General features: G+C 35.7%; 1 protein-coding gene across 10 annotated transcripts in view; it reads left to right on the top strand.

Annotated features, from left to right (window-relative positions):
- Positions 1 to 19,506, top strand: part of RB1CC1 (RB1 inducible coiled-coil 1) — a 91,950-nt gene that overhangs the window by 46,052 nt on the left and 26,392 nt on the right. For all 10 annotated transcript variants that reach the window (XM_024251073.3, XM_054561609.2, XM_063726652.1 and 7 more), the window contains 8 exons: positions 478 to 648; positions 7,074 to 7,258; positions 7,516 to 7,702; positions 7,790 to 7,871; positions 8,136 to 8,197; positions 9,838 to 9,941; positions 10,693 to 10,819; positions 10,909 to 12,809. In XM_024251073.3, coding sequence (XP_024106841.3) covers positions 478 to 648; positions 7,074 to 7,258; positions 7,516 to 7,702; positions 7,790 to 7,871; positions 8,136 to 8,197; positions 9,838 to 9,941; positions 10,693 to 10,819; positions 10,909 to 12,809 — 2,819 coding nt within the window. The remainder of the gene's footprint in view (positions 1 to 477; positions 649 to 7,073; positions 7,259 to 7,515; positions 7,703 to 7,789; positions 7,872 to 8,135; positions 8,198 to 9,837; positions 9,942 to 10,692; positions 10,820 to 10,908; positions 12,810 to 19,506) is intronic.

Below are 19,506 nucleotides of genomic sequence, written 5' to 3'. Positions count from 1 at the left end.
GCAAATGTGTAGAATTAAAGCCAGGGAACAGGAGAGATGGAAGAGTGAGAAAGCATAATTGAGCAAGCAGATTCGTTGAGGAGATAGAGATAGAGAATAAGTTTTATCTTCTGTCTCCAGGAGGGAGATGAGTTTGCTGAAGAAGTTTATATGTTTTAAAGAGAAGTTGCATTGATAAGAGAATTAATGATATTATGCTGACATTGAAAATACCTTTTTCTGAGAGATACTGACAAGTGATTAAATTGTAGCACTGACTGAAATGTGTGATTCCTGAAACTGCATTCCTAATTATGTATTCTAGTGTAAATTCAGTGTTGTCAAGGATAATATTTATCCTGTACTTAACTTTCTTATGAAAGTATAACTTAGAGTTCCCATGCTTTTGCTTTTTTATATCTTTTATCACTTATTTTCTCTCTTAAGCTGTATGTCAGAATAGCATGAAATACATTTATGTGTTTCCTTGTCATTTAGCTTGATCCAAGGATTATTCGACCATTTATAGCAGAATGCCGTCAAACTATTGCCAAACTTGATAATCAGAATATGAAAGCCATTAAAGGGCTTGAAGATCGGCTCTACGCCCTGGACCAGATGATTGCTAGCTGTGGCCGACTGGTGAATGAACAGAAAGAGCTTGCTCAGGTACCTATTTTAGACTTTTCTCAGGAAAAGGAATTTGTAGTTTTTCTGTACACATGTTTTATGTGCAATATCAATTTGGTGTGCACCGTATTTTCACTTTATCCTTGAATATTTTTAATGTATTAATATTGTTTCCTTGTAATAAAGCAGAAAGGCATGTTCTTAATGATTGAGTTTCCTATAGATAAACCATGAAACTGCTACTTGAAGCGGGGGGCAAAAATCAACATTTTTTGATATGTTGAAAGCATATGATCATGTCAGTTATTGTGCTGAAAATTTCAGTGCTTCCTACTACCCCCCATAGGACAAAGGATAAGAAATGAAATTTTTTAAGAATAGAAGGAGAATACGAAATCTTGAAGAATTTACTAATACTTCTAACAGTAATACCTAGGTTTTAGATCTGATTGATGCCATAATCCTAGAACTGTTGAAAAAGTGGATTTTAAACCAAAGGAAGGTGATGGAATGGCTAAGTAAGAGGGGTAAATGTGGACGTTTCTAAGCAAACCAGTGCCTCTCTTAAATTCATGATTGCCTGTCCTTCACCCACCATGGCTAGCATTGTGGCAAAACCACCCATAGCTGAGTAGTTGAATGTCATAATCAGATTCTGACAGCTGTTTTTCTAGTTTAATTTTCCTTGCCAGTATTTTTCCTCTAATTGTGTTCTTTCCTTGGAACATATAAATAATTACATCCCCCATATTAACTTTTCCTTTTTTTAAAGGCAAAACATTCTTCCTTGATGTTATAGTTAAGGCTGATATAAATTAGAATGTCCTTTAGTATTTCCTTTTAGTGATAAGTTCAATTTTGTTGTTTGAAAATCTCTTTAAATCACCTTGATTTCTGGAGGATATTTTTACCTAGTTCATTTAAAATTCTAAGTCGTTAGCATTTTACTTTTGGTCTTTTCTTTGCCTTCTGTTTGGTTTTTAGCAATTTTAGTATGAGGTGCCAAGATGTGGCATTCTTTGTATTTATCCTACTTTGGGCTTGTAGTGCATCTTGAATCTGTGGCTTAATGACTTACACCATTTGGGAAAAATCTGAGTCAGTTTCTCTTCAGATCTTGCTTTTCTCTCACTTGCTTTTCCTTCTCTTTCAGTGATTCCAGTTAGACGTGTTAGACCTTTCACCATATCCGTTTCATTTACACTTGTTTCCTGTATTTTCTGTCTTTTTATCTATCTGTGCTTCATTCTAGATATTTACCTTTAACCTACATTTTAACTTTTTCTCTTTTTTAGTGGCTAACTGTAGCTAACCATTTGCTCATTTCTTATTTTTGTTCATTTTTCAGCTCTACAATTTCAGTTTGGTTCTTTTGTCTATAGTTTCATATTCTCTACCCAAATATTTAGTCTTAGCCGTTCATCATCTCTTTGATCACATTAAGCAGCTAGCAGTTTAAAAGTCTTTATCTGTTCATTGTATTGCCTGTTCCTGTGTGTCTGTTTATATTTGGTGGTGTTTCTTTCTTTTTTTCTTTTTTTTTTTTTTGAGACGAAGTTTCGCTCTTGTAGCCCAGACTGGAGTGCAGTGGCGCTATCTTGTCTCACTGCAACGTCTGCCTCCTGGGTGCAAGCAATTCTCTTGCCTCAGTCTCCAAAATAGCTGGGATTACAGGCATGCACCACCACGCCTGGTTAATTTTGTATTTTTAGTGGAGACAGGGTTTTTCCATGTTGGTCAAGCTGGTCTCAAATTCCTGACCTCAGGCCTGCCTCGGCCTCCAAAAGTGCTGGGATTACAGGTGTGAGCCATGGCGCCCAGCCATATATTTGGTGGTGTTTCTTATAATTCTCACTCTTATGGTCTTGCCTTTTCATGTACCTGATTTTTTTTTTAATAAGAAAAATCAAAGAAATATTATGAGGCCTAGGATAACGTTTTCTTCTGCAGAGAATTTATGTTTGCTTTTGGTATGTACTTTGGGCAGTTACCATCGTAAATTACTTTAGTTCAGTTTCAGAGATTTGGATGATTGGACATTGGTATTCTAGTTCTTGGGATGGCCATTCTACTTTTAGTTTACCCTTAATCATAGGATATAGGTTTTAAGGATCTGAACGCAAACAAACTCTGTTCCATTGTACCTTCCCTTGGCTTGCTCTGGTCTTCAACTTTTAATTTTCTAGCTCTTCAGGGAAGTCAGGACTGCTGACTACTTATTTTTAATTTTGGACTCCTCTTCAAGAATCAGCAGAATTCTTCAGAGCAAAGCATTCCTAGTCACCTAATTTCTCTCTCTCAGTTTCGTTCTTCTCCTGGATCCTAGCCCTTTCACTATGCCTGGCTTCTTCACTGCCTTCCTAGAGCCACAGGGAGCTTGTTGACATTACAGGCTACCATTACTAGAGACAGAACTCTGCATTCCTGATCTTTTGCTTCTTCTGCAGTGTAGTTGTTTTTTAACTTCCATAGAATGAATCAAACAAAATTTATTTAACCATACTTCTTTTGGTGATTAGTTTGTTTCAGTTTTTCCATATTAGAAATATTCATTGAGTATCTCAGTACACCCATTTTTACATGCATGTTCTAGTATTTCTTTAGGCACAATCTCCAATAATGGGATTGTTGGATTAAGGTGTGTTGTTCATTTTAAATATTAATTAATAATGTTCTAATGCCTGCCATAGAAGCAAAATCAGTCAACACTTCAGTAAGTAAGAAGAGTAATTTCTCTGTTATCAGTGTTTGCCATGTATTTACTCTGAATTGTCATTCACCACATTTTCTTTTTCATGTTTTTGTTAGAATTTATCATATATTGTCTAGATAGTTCTTTGTCTATTATAGATCATACAGATATTGTCTCTGGATAATTTATATGGATCGAAAAACAGAAGCTTTAAATTTTGATGTAGTCAAATTCATTCCTATATTTATTCATATTAAATTTTATGAACCTGTCATTCTATAAAATCGTCTAGATTTCTTTATAACTGTTTCTCAGATTGAATAAACCAGGGCTTTCAATTCTCTTACCTTAGACACTCGATTTTTCTCTCTCTACTTTTTCTTTGCTCCCCTTAATCTCTCAGTATTTTAAAATATTGCTATTAGTCCTCCTGCTTTATATCACTTGAACAGTCAATCAGGCAGGTACATTGGATGGTTTCATATTTGTTAGTAATATTAAAAGATATTTATTGCTGATGTTGCCCTCAAGTCTACTTGGTTTCAGCAAAGGGAGTTTTGTCATACAAGGAAAAGTCTTTTTCTGGGAGTATGGTTGGGGTGATAATACTGTTTTCTCAAAATGGAAGAATGCATTATTTGCGATTTGAGCTTTTCTTGTTTGCTTTCTAAATCTGACCATTTAACTTCCCTGAATCCAAACTGAAGTAAAATTCAGTGAAAATTTCTTATGCTGTTCCTATAGAAATTACAAAATTAGTTTTTGTTGTCTTATGCTCATAGAGCATCCTGTTTCAACATCTTCATTCCCCCTAATTTATTTGTAGTATTTTGCTATTGTTTTAAACTATGGTAGCTCATGGAATATAAAGAACACCAAATGAATACTATAGGTAATATTGTTACTTTTAGAAAATATCTTTACTTTCTTTGATACCTGAGTGGTATAGTTGTTTTAAACATTTCGAGGCAATTAAATATTTAATTATTTAAGTTCTCCAATGGATATTTTCGGTACTCCTAAGTATTCATAAGAAGTCATCTACATTTTCTGGTTGTATATTGGGAGCAAAATTGTAAGACAGAAATGTAGACCCCAAGGTAGACAGTTTTCAATTGAGTGTGCCTGAGTGAATCTGAATGTGAGAGGATTCAGTTTAATAAGATTATTTTCAGTGAGCTCATGAGAGAAAAGGGATACCCAGTTGAAGCTAGGAGGTATATGGTGAGTGAGACAACTAACTTTTCACACCTATGTTGTCATGTATTTGGCTGCCAAGGGATGTACAGAGTCAGGGTTTTAGCAGAAGCATCACTTCCTCAGCCAAACTTTTCTGATCTTGAAGTCTTGGTCACATCATCAGGTTCATTTTCTCTTAGTATGCTGTACTTATCCTGTACCACAGTTGTAATTATTAATTACATGCTTTTTAATACAGTCTCTTCCCAGAATATAAGCTCCAAGGAGGCAGGACACTAGTCTATCTTCCATTGCTCTATCTACAAGGCCTTACCACACATTCCTGATACATACATAGTAGGAACACATCAATACTTAATAAAATGAGAATTTGGATTTGTGTTTTTTTTGAATTTGAGAAATGTTACAATTCTATCTAGTCTCTGGCTGGTCTGGAATTTTTATTTACAGATGTCTCATCAGTTACTTTTGTTGCTGCTAATGGTATTTCCCTGTTGCAGATAGTTTGTCAGTACTTCCTTTAGAATGTGGTGAAAAGTAGATAAATTCAGATTATCCAGTTTTAGGAGTTGATTTTACATCTTGCTAACACATTTACAACGTAGTATAATACATTCTAGCTACATAGCAATTAAAACTTAAAACCACTCCCAATTAAAAGGGAAAAGAAATTGTGGAAAGGGATTTATTATTTATTGGCTGAACATCTCGTAAGAGAGAGACCATTTCAAATGCCTTTGAAGGGGTAATTTCTTAAAACCACAACATTTATGAGGATTGTTGTAGACCCTTCTACATGGTTTTGGCAAAAAAAACCTCACTCACCAGACCTATGAAGCTGTGTAACACTGGAGCACTGAATATTCATTCTCTAGCCATTCGTATCCTTGAGGGTTATCAGCAAAATTAGGAAATATCAGGGAGTTTTCTTCCTGAACCAAATTTGGATGAATGCATCTGGAACAGGATTGTGAGTACTATAGTGCTATCATGTAGCTCATGTAGCTGTCAAACCTTATTTGCATGTAAAAATATTAGTAATAAATTAGTACTAGATGATTTATGAGGATTTTTTCTATTTAGTCTGAATTATATTGAGTATGGTTGGAAAATATGAAATTCAATTTATCGAAAAACTATTTTTTCCTTCTTTTAGCAATACAGTACTTACATGCTTTTGGTGTCAGGAAATCCTTTACTAATGGTGTAGAATTTAGATTTGGGATTGATTCTATATTTTTCATGGATTCAATAAGAAGTAATTGAAAACCAGACTTTGCGAAAGGAGATAAAAGTAGCAAATTGTTTTTTAATAGATTACATTATAGAAAAATTATAGTTGCAGTTAACCAAAGAGTATATTGAAAGGGAAAAAAAAGGCATACAGTTACTATGAAAATTGTCTTCCTTTCAGATATCGAACCAGTTTGACTTCAGTATACATCATTCAAATCTAAATGTCGTGATATTTAGGAAAACATGAAACAGAGAACTATCAGAAAATTGGAAGACACACTTGACCTTTAGCTGGTCATAAAGTTAAGTTCCTAGAAGGATAATGATTTATTTACAGTATCAATACAGCAATCAGATGGATGTACAAAACCTACAACATTATTACACATAAGCCGCTTAGTATATAGCACAGGAAAAAACTTTGTGGTAGCAATAAAGTATGTAGTAATAACCTTGTTAAGTTATCTTTGGACCATGTATAATATACGTATTATAATATACGTATAATATATGCGTATTATATACGTATAATAATACGTATATATTATGTATTATTATATTAGACGTATAATACGTATAATATTACGTATAATAATACGTAAGTATAATATAAATATACTTGAGAGATAAATGAAGGAAGATTATGGCAGATCTATCTAAATTAATTAGTAACTTAAACAATCCCTACTTGACAGATACGCCGTTCACCTACAAAAGCAAATGAGTAAGGACAGCTAAGAAAAACAGAAAAAATGTTTTTCTACCAAATAATAAAGCATAAACTATGTGCAAAATCACACAATTCAGTCATTGTCCTAGCGATGGGAGCACAGATCAGTGGAACAAACTATAGTCCAGAGATAACTGGAGAGGGCAGTGACTTTTCAATAAATATTTTAAGGACATTTTATTATTTTTATGTTTGGAAAAGTGTCTAATATACTATTGTGTAATGTTTGCTGGATTAAATCCCTCATTGTTTTTCAGTGACCTTGTTTAGTTTGTGCTGTGACTGACTGATAGTGTTATAGGATTCTAGACACATAGCTTCTGGTTCTCATCGACTATTAAGTATGTCCTTGGCTAAGTGGCTTTATCTTTCCAGCCTTTATTTTCTTCTAGTTTGAAAAATTAAAGATGAGCATAGGATTCTTAAAAATTCTAGGTCTTGTGTCATTTATGCGTCTACTACATTCAAGAAAAATAGAGGATTTAAAAATATTGTTAGAAGGCACAAAACGGGTTGTGTTTAACATAAAGATTTTCCACTTAACTGAATGTCCATACCTTTCATGAAACAAAATTAATGTCCTTTGAAACATTTTTTTTCTCAAAGGGATTTTTAGCTAATCAGAAGAGAGCTGAAAACTTAAAGGATGCATCCGTATTACCTGATTTATGCCTGAGTCACGCAAATCAGTTGATGATTATGTTGCAAAATCATAGAAAACTGTTAGATATTAAGCAGAAATGTACCACTGCCAAACAAGAACTAGCAAATAACCTACATGTCAGACTGAAGTAAGTGATTCATTTATATCTGTTTTAAGATGTTTAGAATTGGTATTTATATTTATTTCTCCCAAATGATGGAGTGATTTTTCCCTACCATTTTATTGAAATACCTTATTGATGAACTTTGGAATTAGACTATTTTTGTAGAGCTTATATATCTTGATTTCTTTGGCTTAACTAAGTAAGTTAGTAAACTTACTAAGTAAGTAACTAAGTTAGTATCAGTTTTGTGAATGTTGAAAATAATGGATTTTATTTTCTAGATGGTGTTGCTTTGTAATGCTTCATGCCGATCAAGATGGAGAGAAGTTACAAGCTTTGCTCCGCCTCGTAATAGAGCTGTTAGAAAGAGTCAAAATTGTTGAAGCTCTTAGTACAGTTCCTCAGATGTACTGCTTAGCTGTTGTTGAGGTTGTAAGAAGAAAAATGTTCATAAAACACTACAGGGAGGTATGCAAGTTGAGTTCTATTTTAACTGTATCTGAACTTTAACGAATTGGTGTATGTTTATGTTTAACATAAGCTTTCCTCTTCTAGTGGGCTGGTGCTTTAGTCAAAGATGGAAAGAGATTATATGAAGCAGAAAAATCAAAAAGGGAATCCTTTGGGAAATTATTTAGTAAGTGTTCATTAATTTAATTACTTTTGTAAAGGATAAAAGTTTTTATAAGCTTGGATTTTCTGTAGCATACTTCATGTATATGCTGTTAATTACCATTGATATCTAGGAAATATTCCTTTTAAAGTGTATAGAATTGAATCCATTGTTAAATTTTAAACTTGAAGTACTGTCAACTTTTAATTTACTTTTTCAAAAACCAGAGATAATTTTTTGCCTTAAATAAAGCTCTCAAATAACCATATTGTTAATTTCTTTATACAGGGAAGTCTTTTTTAAGAAATCGTCTGTTTAGGGGACTGGACTCCTGGCCCCCTTCCTTTTGTGTATGTATTTATTTTCTAACCATGACTAAATTCCGTATGTTTTAAAACCTTTTTTCCAGAAGTAGAGACATTTATCAGAAACTTGCAGAAATTGTTGTGGTTTAAAAAAAAAATAAAAATAAAAGTGTTTTTGGCTTTAAAAGCCAGTTAGCATAAAGCTTAAAGATTGATATTTGTATTCATAATTTTTTATAAAGAATCTTCATAACACAGGAAGATACCTTATACTGCACTCTTAGGATTGGTAGAAATAGATTCACTTGGTTTTTTTGTTTTCTTGTCTCTTCCTTTTTTTCTTTCTACCCTTCCCTCTTCTTTCTTCCACCGCTCTTCTCCCTCCCTCCTCCTTTACAGCCTCCACCTCTTCCTTGCCCTTCTATATTTCTTTTCACACCACCCCCCTTTATATTTTGACAAATCAGAATAATAAAGCCTCGGTTAGACTTCACTGAAATTAAACGTTAGTTTGGTATATTTGTAAACCATTATTATCTGGGGTCATTAATTTTATTACATGAGAAGAAACGTTTCCATGATCAAAGCAATATGGGGGCTTTTACCCCCATCAGATGTACTGCTTAGCTGTGTTGTTGTCGTTTTGGAGACAGAGTCTTGCTCTGTTGTCCAGGCTGGAGTGCAGTGGCACAATCTCATCTCACTGCAACCTCTGCCTCCCGGGTTCAAGCTATTCTTGTGCCTCAGCCTCCCAAGTAGCTGGGACTAGAGGTGCCTGCCACCACATCCGGCTAAGTTTTTGTATTTTAGTAGAGATGGGGTTTCACCATGTTGGCCAGCTGGTCTCAAACTCCTGGCCCCAAGTGTTCTGCCCACCTTGGCCTCCCAAATTGTTCAGGTTACAGGCGTGAGCCACCACGCCCAGCTGTGCTTAGCTGTTAAACATGTTTCTGTACTGCAGGATTTCTCAGTGTTTTAAATGTATGCGTTTTTTTAATACATAAGAATTGGTGACATAGCGATTCCCATACTTATCCGAGAACTCTTTTTTATGAAGAGCATCTTGGCATCTCCACATCTGCTTGAGTAATGATTTAAAACAATTGAAGTTTTTTTTAATGCAACTCTTGGCAATTTTATAAATAATGAATTGGTAGGATTTATCAGTCAATATTTTTTACAGAAGCTAAAATTGACCAAAACTTTGTCTTCTGGAAAATGTAATGGAAAAGTCAAGGCAATAGCAAATAAGAAAGTGTTACATGGAAAAAAAAATACATGTGTGTATTTTAATATATTAGTGGCTTTAACATGGTAAATATATATATATATATATACACACACACATATATATATATACACACACACACATATGTATTTACCATATGTATATATGCATACATACACATACAGGATAGGAATACTGTAATTCCCATAAAATGATGCTAAAAGCAGAGAAGGGGAGGAACAAGTGCATCCCTTGATCACTAGCAGTTCATGTCCCAGTTTACTAAAGGCTCAGATAATATGCCATATCTTTATTGAATGGTCTTTTTTTGTTTCTTAATCATTTAAAGCACTTTGTTTGGTATAGTAAATTTAATTATAGTAAGAAATCATATAAATTTGCCATCTATGTTTTCGGTTGAAAAAAATTTTTTTAAGTAATTTATTTTTTGGTACAGACTCAGAAGCCTCGAAAGTTTGACTGTGAACTTCCAGATATTTCATTAAAAGATTTACAGTTTCTGCAATCATTTTGTCCTTCGGAAGTTCAGCCATTCCTCAGGTAAATGTTATTAGTATGTTAAATTAATTTATAACCTTAAAATGTTTTTATTATTCTGGAGTTGTGCCAGGTAGTACCAGTAATCTTAAGAGGTGCCAATATAAGAAATATTTAAGATAGACTGGCTTTCCTGTGATTGCTTTGAGAAATTTCTGGGGAATAAAAAATGATCGAAAATGAAGGTAAAGTAAAGGAAGATATGCCTTACGTGTAATTATTTTTTATAGTAGTTACTTTTTGCGTGCTGTTGGGAAATTTCTGATTTTTTATATATATATATATATATATTTTTTTTTTTTTTCTTGAGACGGAGTCTCGCTCTCTTGCCCAGGCTGGAGTGCAATGGCATGATATTGGCTCACTGCAACCTTCACCTCCCATGTTCCAGCAGTTCTCCTGCCTCAGCCTCCTGAGTAGCTGGGATTACAGGAGCCCACCACCACGCCCTGCTAATTTTTGTATTTTTAGTAGAGACTTGGTTTCACCATGTTGGCCAGGCTGGTCTCGAACTCCTGACCTCGTGATCCACCCGCCTAGGCCTCCCAAAGTGCTTGGATTACAGGTGTGATCCACCACACCCAGCCCTAAGTTTTTACTTTACTGATTATGACACAAACTTCTTAAAATACTTCTGGTATTAATTTAAAAAGGAATGATAAGGCTCTTGTTATTTTTGACAAAATATTTGGTAGCAGTTATCTACTAGTTCATTAAAAAATCAGAAGTCTAATTGCATTGCATTCTGTTTCAGGGTTCCCTTACTTTGTGACTTTGAACCTCTACACCAGCATGTACTTGCTCTACATAATTTGGTAAAAGCAGCACAAAGTTTGGATGAAATGTCACAGACCATTACAGATCTACTGAGTGAACAAAAGGCAAATTCAATTCTTTCAAACAGTTTTCTTCATTAGTGTAAAATGTTTGTGTTGCTGCAGCTCTTTAAGCCTTTCTTTCTGTTTTCCAGGCATCTGTGAGTCAGACATCCCCACAGTCTGCTTCTTCACCAAGGATGGAAAGTACAGCAGGAATTACAACTACTACCTCACCGAGAACTCCTCCACCACTGACTGTTCAGGATCCCTTATGTCCTGCAGTTTGTCCCTTAGAAGAATTATCTCCAGATAGCATTGATGCACATACGTTTGATTTTGAAACTATTCCCCATCCAAACATAGAACAGACTATTCACCAAGTTTCTTTAGACTTGGATTCATTAGCAGAAAGTCCTGAGTCAGATTTTATGTCTGCTGTGAATGAGTTTGTAATAGAAGAAAATTTGTCATCTCCTAATCCTATAAGTGATCCTCAAAGCCCAGAAATGATGGTGGAATCACTTTATTCATCAGTTATCAATGCGATAGACAGTAGACGAATGCAGGATACAAATGTGTGTGGTAAAGAGGATTTTGGAGATCATACTTCTCTGAATGTCCAGTTGGAAAGATGTAGAGTTGTTGCCCAAGACTCTCACTTCAGTATACAAACCATTAAGGAAGACCTTTGCCACTTTAGAACATTTGTACAAAAAGAACAGTGTGACTTCTCAAATTCATTAAAATGTACAGCAGTAGAAATAAGAAACATTATTGAAAAAGCAAAATGTTCTCTGGAAATAACACTAAAAGAAAAACATCAAAAAGAACTACTGTCTTTAAAAAATGAATATGAAGGTAAACTTGACGGACTAATAAAGGAAACTGAAGAGAATGAAAACAAAATTAAAAAATTGAAGGGAGAGTTAGTATGCCTTGAGGAGGTTTTACAAAATAAAGATAATGAATTTGCTTTGGTTAAACATGAAAAAGAAGCTGTAATCTGCCTGCAGAATGAAAAGGATCAGAAGTTGTTAGAGATGGAAAATATAATGCACTCTCAAAATTGTGAAATTAAAGAACTGAAGCAGTCACGAGAAATAGTGTTAGAAGACTTAAAAAAGCTCCATGTTGAAAATGATGAGAAGTTACAGTTATTGAGGGCAGAACTTCAGTCCTTGGAGCAAAGTCATCTAAAGGAATTAGAGGACACACTTCAGGTTAGGCACATACAAGAGTTTGAGAAGGTTATGACAGACCACAGAGTTTCTTTAGAGGAATTAAAAAAGGAAAACCAACAAATAATTAATCAAATACAAGAATCTCATGCTGCAATTATCCAAGAAAAAGAAAAACAGTTACATGAATTAAAACTCAAGGTTTCTGATTTGTCAGACATGAGATGCAAGTTAGAGGTTGAACTTGCATTGAAGGAAGCAGAAACTGATGAAATAAAAATTTTGCTGGAAGAAAGCAGAGCCCAGCAGAAGGAGACCTTGAAATCTCTTCTTGAACAAGAGACAGAAAATTTGAGAACAGAAATTAGTAAACTCAACCAAAAGATTCAGGATAATAATGAAAATTATCAGGTGGGCTTAGCAGAGCTAAGAACTTTAATGACAATTGAAAAAGATCAGTGTATTTCCGAGTTAATTAGTAGACATGAAGAAGAATCTAATATACTTAAAGCTGAATTAAAGAAAGTAACATCTTTGCATCACCAAGCATTTGAAATAGAAAAAAACCTAAAAGAACAAATAATTGAACTGCAGAGTAAATTGGATTCAGAATTGAGTGCTCTTGAAAAACAAAAAGATGAAAAAATTACCCAACAAGAAGAGAAATATGAAGCTATTATCCAGAACCTTGAGAAAGACAAACAAAAATTGGTCAGCAGCCAGGAGCAAGACAGAGAACAGTTAATTCAGAAGCTTAATTGTGAAAAAGATGAAGCTATTCAGACTGCCCTAAAAGAATTTAAATTGGAGAGAGAAGTTGTTGAGAAAGAGTTATTAGAAAAAGTTAAACATCTTGAGAATCAAATAGCAAAAAGGTAAGAAGTTTAGTCTGTAATTATAAAATTAAAATATCAGTGATTCATGTGTGTAAGTGTGTGTAATCATAGTACCTTGATTTACTCATTTACTTTGGGTAAATGTGACAACTAGGGTATTTTCATGAAGTAAAAACTTTTACTTTTTAGTCAATGTTTCTTGCAAACAGAAATAACAGACTAAATCCATGAGTGGCTTTTAAAAAATGAATCAGCAGTTTGGATTTTCAGAGAAATGTTTTGTTGAAAGTTTGAAATGTTTTAAAGAGCTCTTTGATTTTCCTTTTTTAATTCGTAAGTTTCTCTCTTGATTTATCTGCCTTTTTTTCTAAACTCTTCAGTAGAAAATTATATTCTCTTTAAATTTAGTATATATATTAAAGACTAAAATTTTCTTCTGTATATTGTTTACTAAAGGCTAAATCATAGATCGCAACATGTCGAGTGTTCCTTATTGTTATTTTCTTAATACGGTTTCAGTTATTTCCTCTGTGTTTGAAAGATGTTTTTAAATTGCAGGTTTGATACCGTGATTGTGGATTGGTGGTGTTTTTACATTTTTATTATTGTTACTGTCTGATATTGCCTTTTGATCACAGAAGATGGTTTTTAGTATTTTTACTTTTAATCTTTGAAGGGGGTTTTGTGACCCAATAAACAGTTTCTAGAACATAGTTAATATGTCAATTCATTCTATCATGAATTCTCCAAGTGAATACATATATATTTCAACCTGTGTCTTGCCTTATCACTTTTATACAGTCTCTTGTGATTGTCTGCTATATAATACTCATATATTGGTATACTGTTAAACCTCCCCTTTTGGCTTGAAAGTAGAAGCTCTTTAGGTATTCTGGGGGGATTAGAGGGTTTAATAGAGGAATTAGGGTTTGCATGTATGTTTAAAAGCTGGATGAGAGAAGGTTAACAGAGTCACTGCCAAAGGCCAGGAGAGCTTGTCAAAGAGAATCAGAGATGGACAGTACTTAAAGCAGTAAAAGCAGATTATATTCAGACACTTGCAGTATGGAAAATAGACCTCATTATAGAACTAGGCACCATTCTGAGTACAGCATGAACAAGTTGAGATTTATAGCCAAGGAGGGTAGGGGTCAGTGGATGGAAAATTACTAAGAGGAAACGTAAGGAATAAGGGGAATTTTGGTTAAATTGATCTAACAGGATTCTTACTGAAGGCAGGCCAGGGCAATAAAATACCAAGGGTGGGGACAATAATTTGTTCAGATATTGATGGAGAGATACTCTCTAAACTGAGTTAGCAAGACTCTTGCTACAGCTGGGCAGCGTAGGCCCAAGAAGAATAGATGTCAAGGTCGAAGCCTAGAGGAGCCTGATTGAAGTTTAGTTCAAGAGAGCCCTTTTCAAGCTCAAAGTGAAATAAGGAAAACAGAGGCTGAAGCACCCATCAAAGCTGATGGTTCTCCATGGCTCACTGGGAAGCTGCTACAAGATTCAAGAATCTCTTCAAAGCACCAGTCTGACTCAATCTGCATCACAAAATGGATAGTTCTCAGTTACTTGCCAGGAAGCTATTGTGCAACTGCATCTGGCTACAACCACCTCTGGAGAATAAGCCTGTGTTGCTCTTCTGCCTTCCAAAACCTTGCAGATCTTTTTGTTGGCAAACTGGAAGCTATACCTGGAATTTTGGGAAATGTTGGATCTCTGTATTGCAGTGCATATGAGATCATAAAAGAGGGGCAAGGGCAATGCCTATGAATACTAGACAGTCCAGCACTTTATACTCCATTTAAAACTCAGCAGTCGGACAGATAAATGTCTTTTGCCCATATTGAGCTTCCAAATAAAGACACTTAAAATAGGAAACAGCAGTTGGATTGAAGACACCACCTGAAGAAATTCATTAAAATCGATTGTTTGTCTCCATGTCTTCTGGACAGGACACATACTTATGTCAAATAAGAACGTGGTAGAAACCTCCCTCCCCTGTGTCATGTGAATTGAGTTTTAGGAATTTTACTTGGCCTTTTCTACCATAATAGTCCTTGTTCCACGAGTAAGGGAAGCAACATGGGGATTCTGCCAGTTTCTTCTGTCTATTCCAGTAACGATTCTGGATCTAAGGATGTACAGGGTGAGTATCCCAAATCCAACATGCTCCAAAATCTGAAACTTTTTGAGCCCTGACATGATGCTTAAGGGAAATGCTCATTGGATCATTTTGGATTTTGGATTTTCACATTTGGGATACTCAGCTGTTAAATATAATACAAATATTCCAGAATCTGAAATTCAGAACACTTGGGCTCCCAAGCATTTCCGATAAGGGTTATTCAGCTTGTTCCTGTCTTGATGAGGGAACCATTGGGCCCAAACTCCATCACATGAGCACCAATAATCTCCTCCTAGTGGACCACAGTCACTTCAGTCTTCTCAGAGCCAGTGTTTGGGTGAAGGTTAGAATTCTCTTGGTAAGTTAAGCCTCTGAATACTAGATTTAGAGTTTTCTGTTTTGTCTTGTTTTTACAGTTTTAGTAGGTCTTTAACCGGTTCATTCTATTAGGGCCTACGGACAACCACTACGACAGATTTCTCTGGGTCAAAACCTTCTAATTACAGCTCTGGCTCTGTTGCCTGTGATAGAGCCACATTATGTTTCTGGTGGTGAAGTGCCACTAATTGGCCTCTGCCACTCCAGAAGCCAAGCCTGTCATTCCCATTAAATTCATTGAATTTCAGTGTTCTCATCTCCCTCTGCTGTTTCCTGCAGAGCACCACTACAGAGTCTTTTAAGCTTGTATTTTGCAAAGCCTTGGTAAAGAACATATTCTCTGGGCCCTCTGAGGGTATAAGTAATAAATCCCTTCCAGTATACTTCCCTTTGGATGCCTTCCTTTTAGATCAGGAGTCAGCAAACTTGGTTTTTTGTTTGTTTTTTGAGATGGAGTTTCGCTCTTGTTACCCAGGCTGGAGTGCAGTGGCGTGATCTCTCTTCACCGCAACCGCCACCTCCCAAGTTCAAGCAATTCTCCTGCCTCAGCCTCCTGAGTAGCTGGGATTATAGGCATGTACCACCACGCCTGGCTAATTTTGTATTTTTAGTAGTGACAGGGTTTCTCCATGTTGGTCAGGCTGGTCTCAAACTCCTGACCTCAGGTGATCCACCTGCCTCAGCCTCCCAAAGTGCTGGGATTATAGGCGTGAGCCACCACGCCTGGCCAGCAAACTTGTTTTTTTAAAGGTCCAGATAGTAAAAATTTTAGCATTTGCAGGTCACACACAGACTTACTCATATAATCTGTGTGCGTGTGTGTTTACCATCTTTTAAATATGTGAAAAACAAGAACAGTGGCTCTCTAAATTCTGTCACAGTATCTTTTTACGCTCTCAAAAATTGACTCCAAACTGATTTTGCTTATAGGGATTATGTCAGTATTTCTGTACTAAAAATTAATGCCAAGAAATTGAAACTTAGTCATTTTCAAATAACCTCATTACATGTTGGCATACGTAAGACTTTTTTTTTTTTTTTTTTGAGACAGAGTCTTGCTCTGATGCCCAGGCTGGAGTGCAGTGGTGCAATCTCGGCTCACTGCAACCTCCCGGGTTCAAGTGGTTTTCCTGCCTCAGCCTCCTGAGTAGCTGGGACTACAGGTGCACGACACCAGGCCCAGCTAATTTTTTGTATTTTTAGTAGAGATGGGGTTTCACCGTGTTAGCCAGGATGGTCTCGGTCTCCTGACCTTGTGATCTGCCCACCTCAGCCTCCCAAAGTGCTGGGATTACAGGCGTGAGCCACCATGCCTGGCCATACATAAGATTTTTTAATAAAAACTTTTTGAAATGAAAACTAGTTAGAAGAGTACCATTGTTCTATGTATTTGCAAATCTCTTAAGTTTTGATTGAAGTATATGAAAAAAAAATCCAACCTTACGCTGAATGCAGTTGGAAAAAGAAAGGAATATTTAAATAGCCTTTTCAGATGATTGTCGATATTCTTTGTTACTAAATCAAAATTCAGCTAGTGGTAATTTCTGAACATTAGTTTTCATTGTGGAATATGAAGCTATCAGTGGATTTTCTCATAATCTTAACATTTATTGGTACATCTCTTGTACTTGACTCTTTTACTCATGCATGATTTTATAGCATCATGAGTTGGTCATTTGGAAAACAAGTTCACTGAGTTAATGCAGATCTTCCAAATGTTAACATGTTTTAGAGCTAGTAATTTTTACTATATCAAGAATATTCTAAGAAAAAACAGCCTCCCCTTTTTCCTCCCCACTGTGAGTGTTTTGTGGTGAAAGATAAAATGACTACAAGTAAAGTTTGGTGCTAATGTCTTTAATTTGTGTTCGGGTGCCAGCAGTTTGATCATCAGTGCCAATATCAACAAGGTGAAAAAGACAACACTTGGTGTTACTATGAAAACAGTTCTGACTTCACTTGTTCTCTGAATGTGTTTGGTTAACCCCAGGCTTCTATGGATCACTCTTTGGGAATCATTAGCCTAAAGAAATGGTTGGCAAACTTTTATGAAGGCCCAGATAGTAAATATTTTAAGTTTTATGGGCCAAATGGCCTCTATCCAAACTACCCATCTGTACCATTTTAGCAAGACAGCAGTGAGACTATATAAATGAACAGTTTGGCTGTGTTCCAATAAGACTTTAATTATTAAAAAAAGCGAATTGGATTTACCTGCCCTTGGTCTAGAGTATCTCATTTTGCCATCTCATTTTCATTTAATGTTGGTTATTCTTAAGTCTACTTTCCAGGCAGTCAACTTAGCAAAAGTGTTAATAGCCAACATTGAATCTGGAATCTGTGGTCATTGCACCCGTATAAATAATTTTGGCCTCACTCCACATTGTCCCTCCTCTTGTAACTCTCATTAGATCCATTCCCATACGTATTTTCCATTTTTCTGCCAAAATATATTAAAGATTCTGTAATTGCTTTGCAATTTCCTTCTTTGTTAGATTTTTAACTCCCCAGAGATCTGGAAATTTGAGTGTAGCAATGAGTATGGAAGTAATTAAATGGTGGGAGAGGTTGTTGAAAAGGATCATCTCATTGAGAAGAGGACTACCTCAAGTGAAGGGACACTGATTTCCTCAGACAAGGTAGAAAAAGGCTGTTGCTTCCAGGAAGGAAGGTTTGGTGGGATTTGGAGGCACAGCTGGGACATGTCTCAAAGCCTTGCCCTCCTTAGTCACTGGTTTTTCAAACAACTACAAGTGTCTACTGTTCTGCCATGTGCTGCCCTGGTTTTCCAGTGTTCTATTTTGCACTGGCAGTGAGGTCATTACTGCTTTCAGATCAGAGAATTAATCTCAGATTTCCATGTTTTATGGGATTTTTTTTTCCTCTAGAGTCATTTTTTTGTATCGGGATTGAGCTTATAAAACAACCACTTTTAAATATTTCAGGATTAAAGGGATTAATACTAGATTTAGAGTTTACATGAATGTTGGGAGAACCAGGAGACTGGATAGTAATCTGGTGAAGGCCAAGAGATCTATAATAGAAAGTCATCTGAAACACCAAAGTTGGTGGCTTAGGAAACTGATACGGTTCTTTGAAGACTTTCATCAGTTGTCTACCAAGACCCCCAAACAGGTGGTTTACTTGGAAATCTCTTATGAATCTCACATTGCCCACATGTTTGGCTACAACCACCTCCAGAGTCTCTCTCTTCAGCATCCCAGGTCAGGTGTGGGTATCTTCCATTGGCAATCTCAAACACAGAACCTACTGAGGAGGGAATTCTGGATAATATCCCTGGCTTCTCTGTCATGCAGAGGAAACCTTTGAAGAAGAAAGATGCTTATGTGAGGACACACAGTCCGGCACATTTCCCTTTCACCGTTTGGTTCTACATATGCCAGAAGCAACATTGAGAGGCCAGCTGCCAAGGAGAAACATTTCTAAGATATGTATATTAGCTATGTCTGTAGCTCCCACAGTAAGTCAATAAGAAAAAGGCACACAATCTGTTAGAAAAATGGACAGGATATGAAGAGATCAAAGAAGAAATACAAATGGCCAACATGTAGATACTGTTCGGTCCACTTGTGATTAAGGAAATGCAAGATCAGAATATCTTCTGTTTAATTTGGAATTATTAATAGTTTATATTAGTTTTGAAATGTTTAGTTTTGAAAATATAGGAGAAAGCCTTCTCCTGTACCTTTGTACAAAGAAATAAGAGTGGAACGTGTGTATGTGGTTTGCGTGGGTCAGGAAATCTACCTACTACATGATTGATGGCCTTGCTCCCAGGAAGTAGTGATGTGGATCTGCGTGAGTATGGGTGGGAGCATTTTAATTTTGTAATTCTAATTTCAAAAGAGAAATTTTTTTTTTTTGAGACGGACTCTCACTCTGTTGCCCAGGCTGGAGTGCAGTGGCACTATCTCGGCTCACTGCCACCTCTGCCTCCAGGGTTCAAGTGATAGAAGAGATTTTTTTGAAAAAACAGTGAACTAATTGTTTACTAGGCCCCATTTTAATTTAGTCAGTGTTAAGAGTTCAAGCATCAAGACAACCTAGTTTATGTTCAATGTAAATTTTCTAGTTGCTAGAAATATTTGGATATAATACAGTTCTTTGCTAGAACTGACATTTTAATGGTGGGAAAAACTGTCAGCCTTTAGAGATGCTTTTTTTCAAGTTTTCATGATATTAAAGTTCCCAGCTGATAACAAA

This window comes from Pongo abelii, chromosome 7 (assembly GCF_028885655.2).
Source record: "Pongo abelii isolate AG06213 chromosome 7, NHGRI_mPonAbe1-v2.0_pri, whole genome shotgun sequence".
NCBI lineage: Eukaryota > Metazoa > Chordata > Mammalia > Primates > Hominidae > Pongo > Pongo abelii.
The sequence above is the reverse complement of the archived record's forward strand: the minus strand, read 5'-3'. Positions and strand labels throughout refer to the sequence as shown.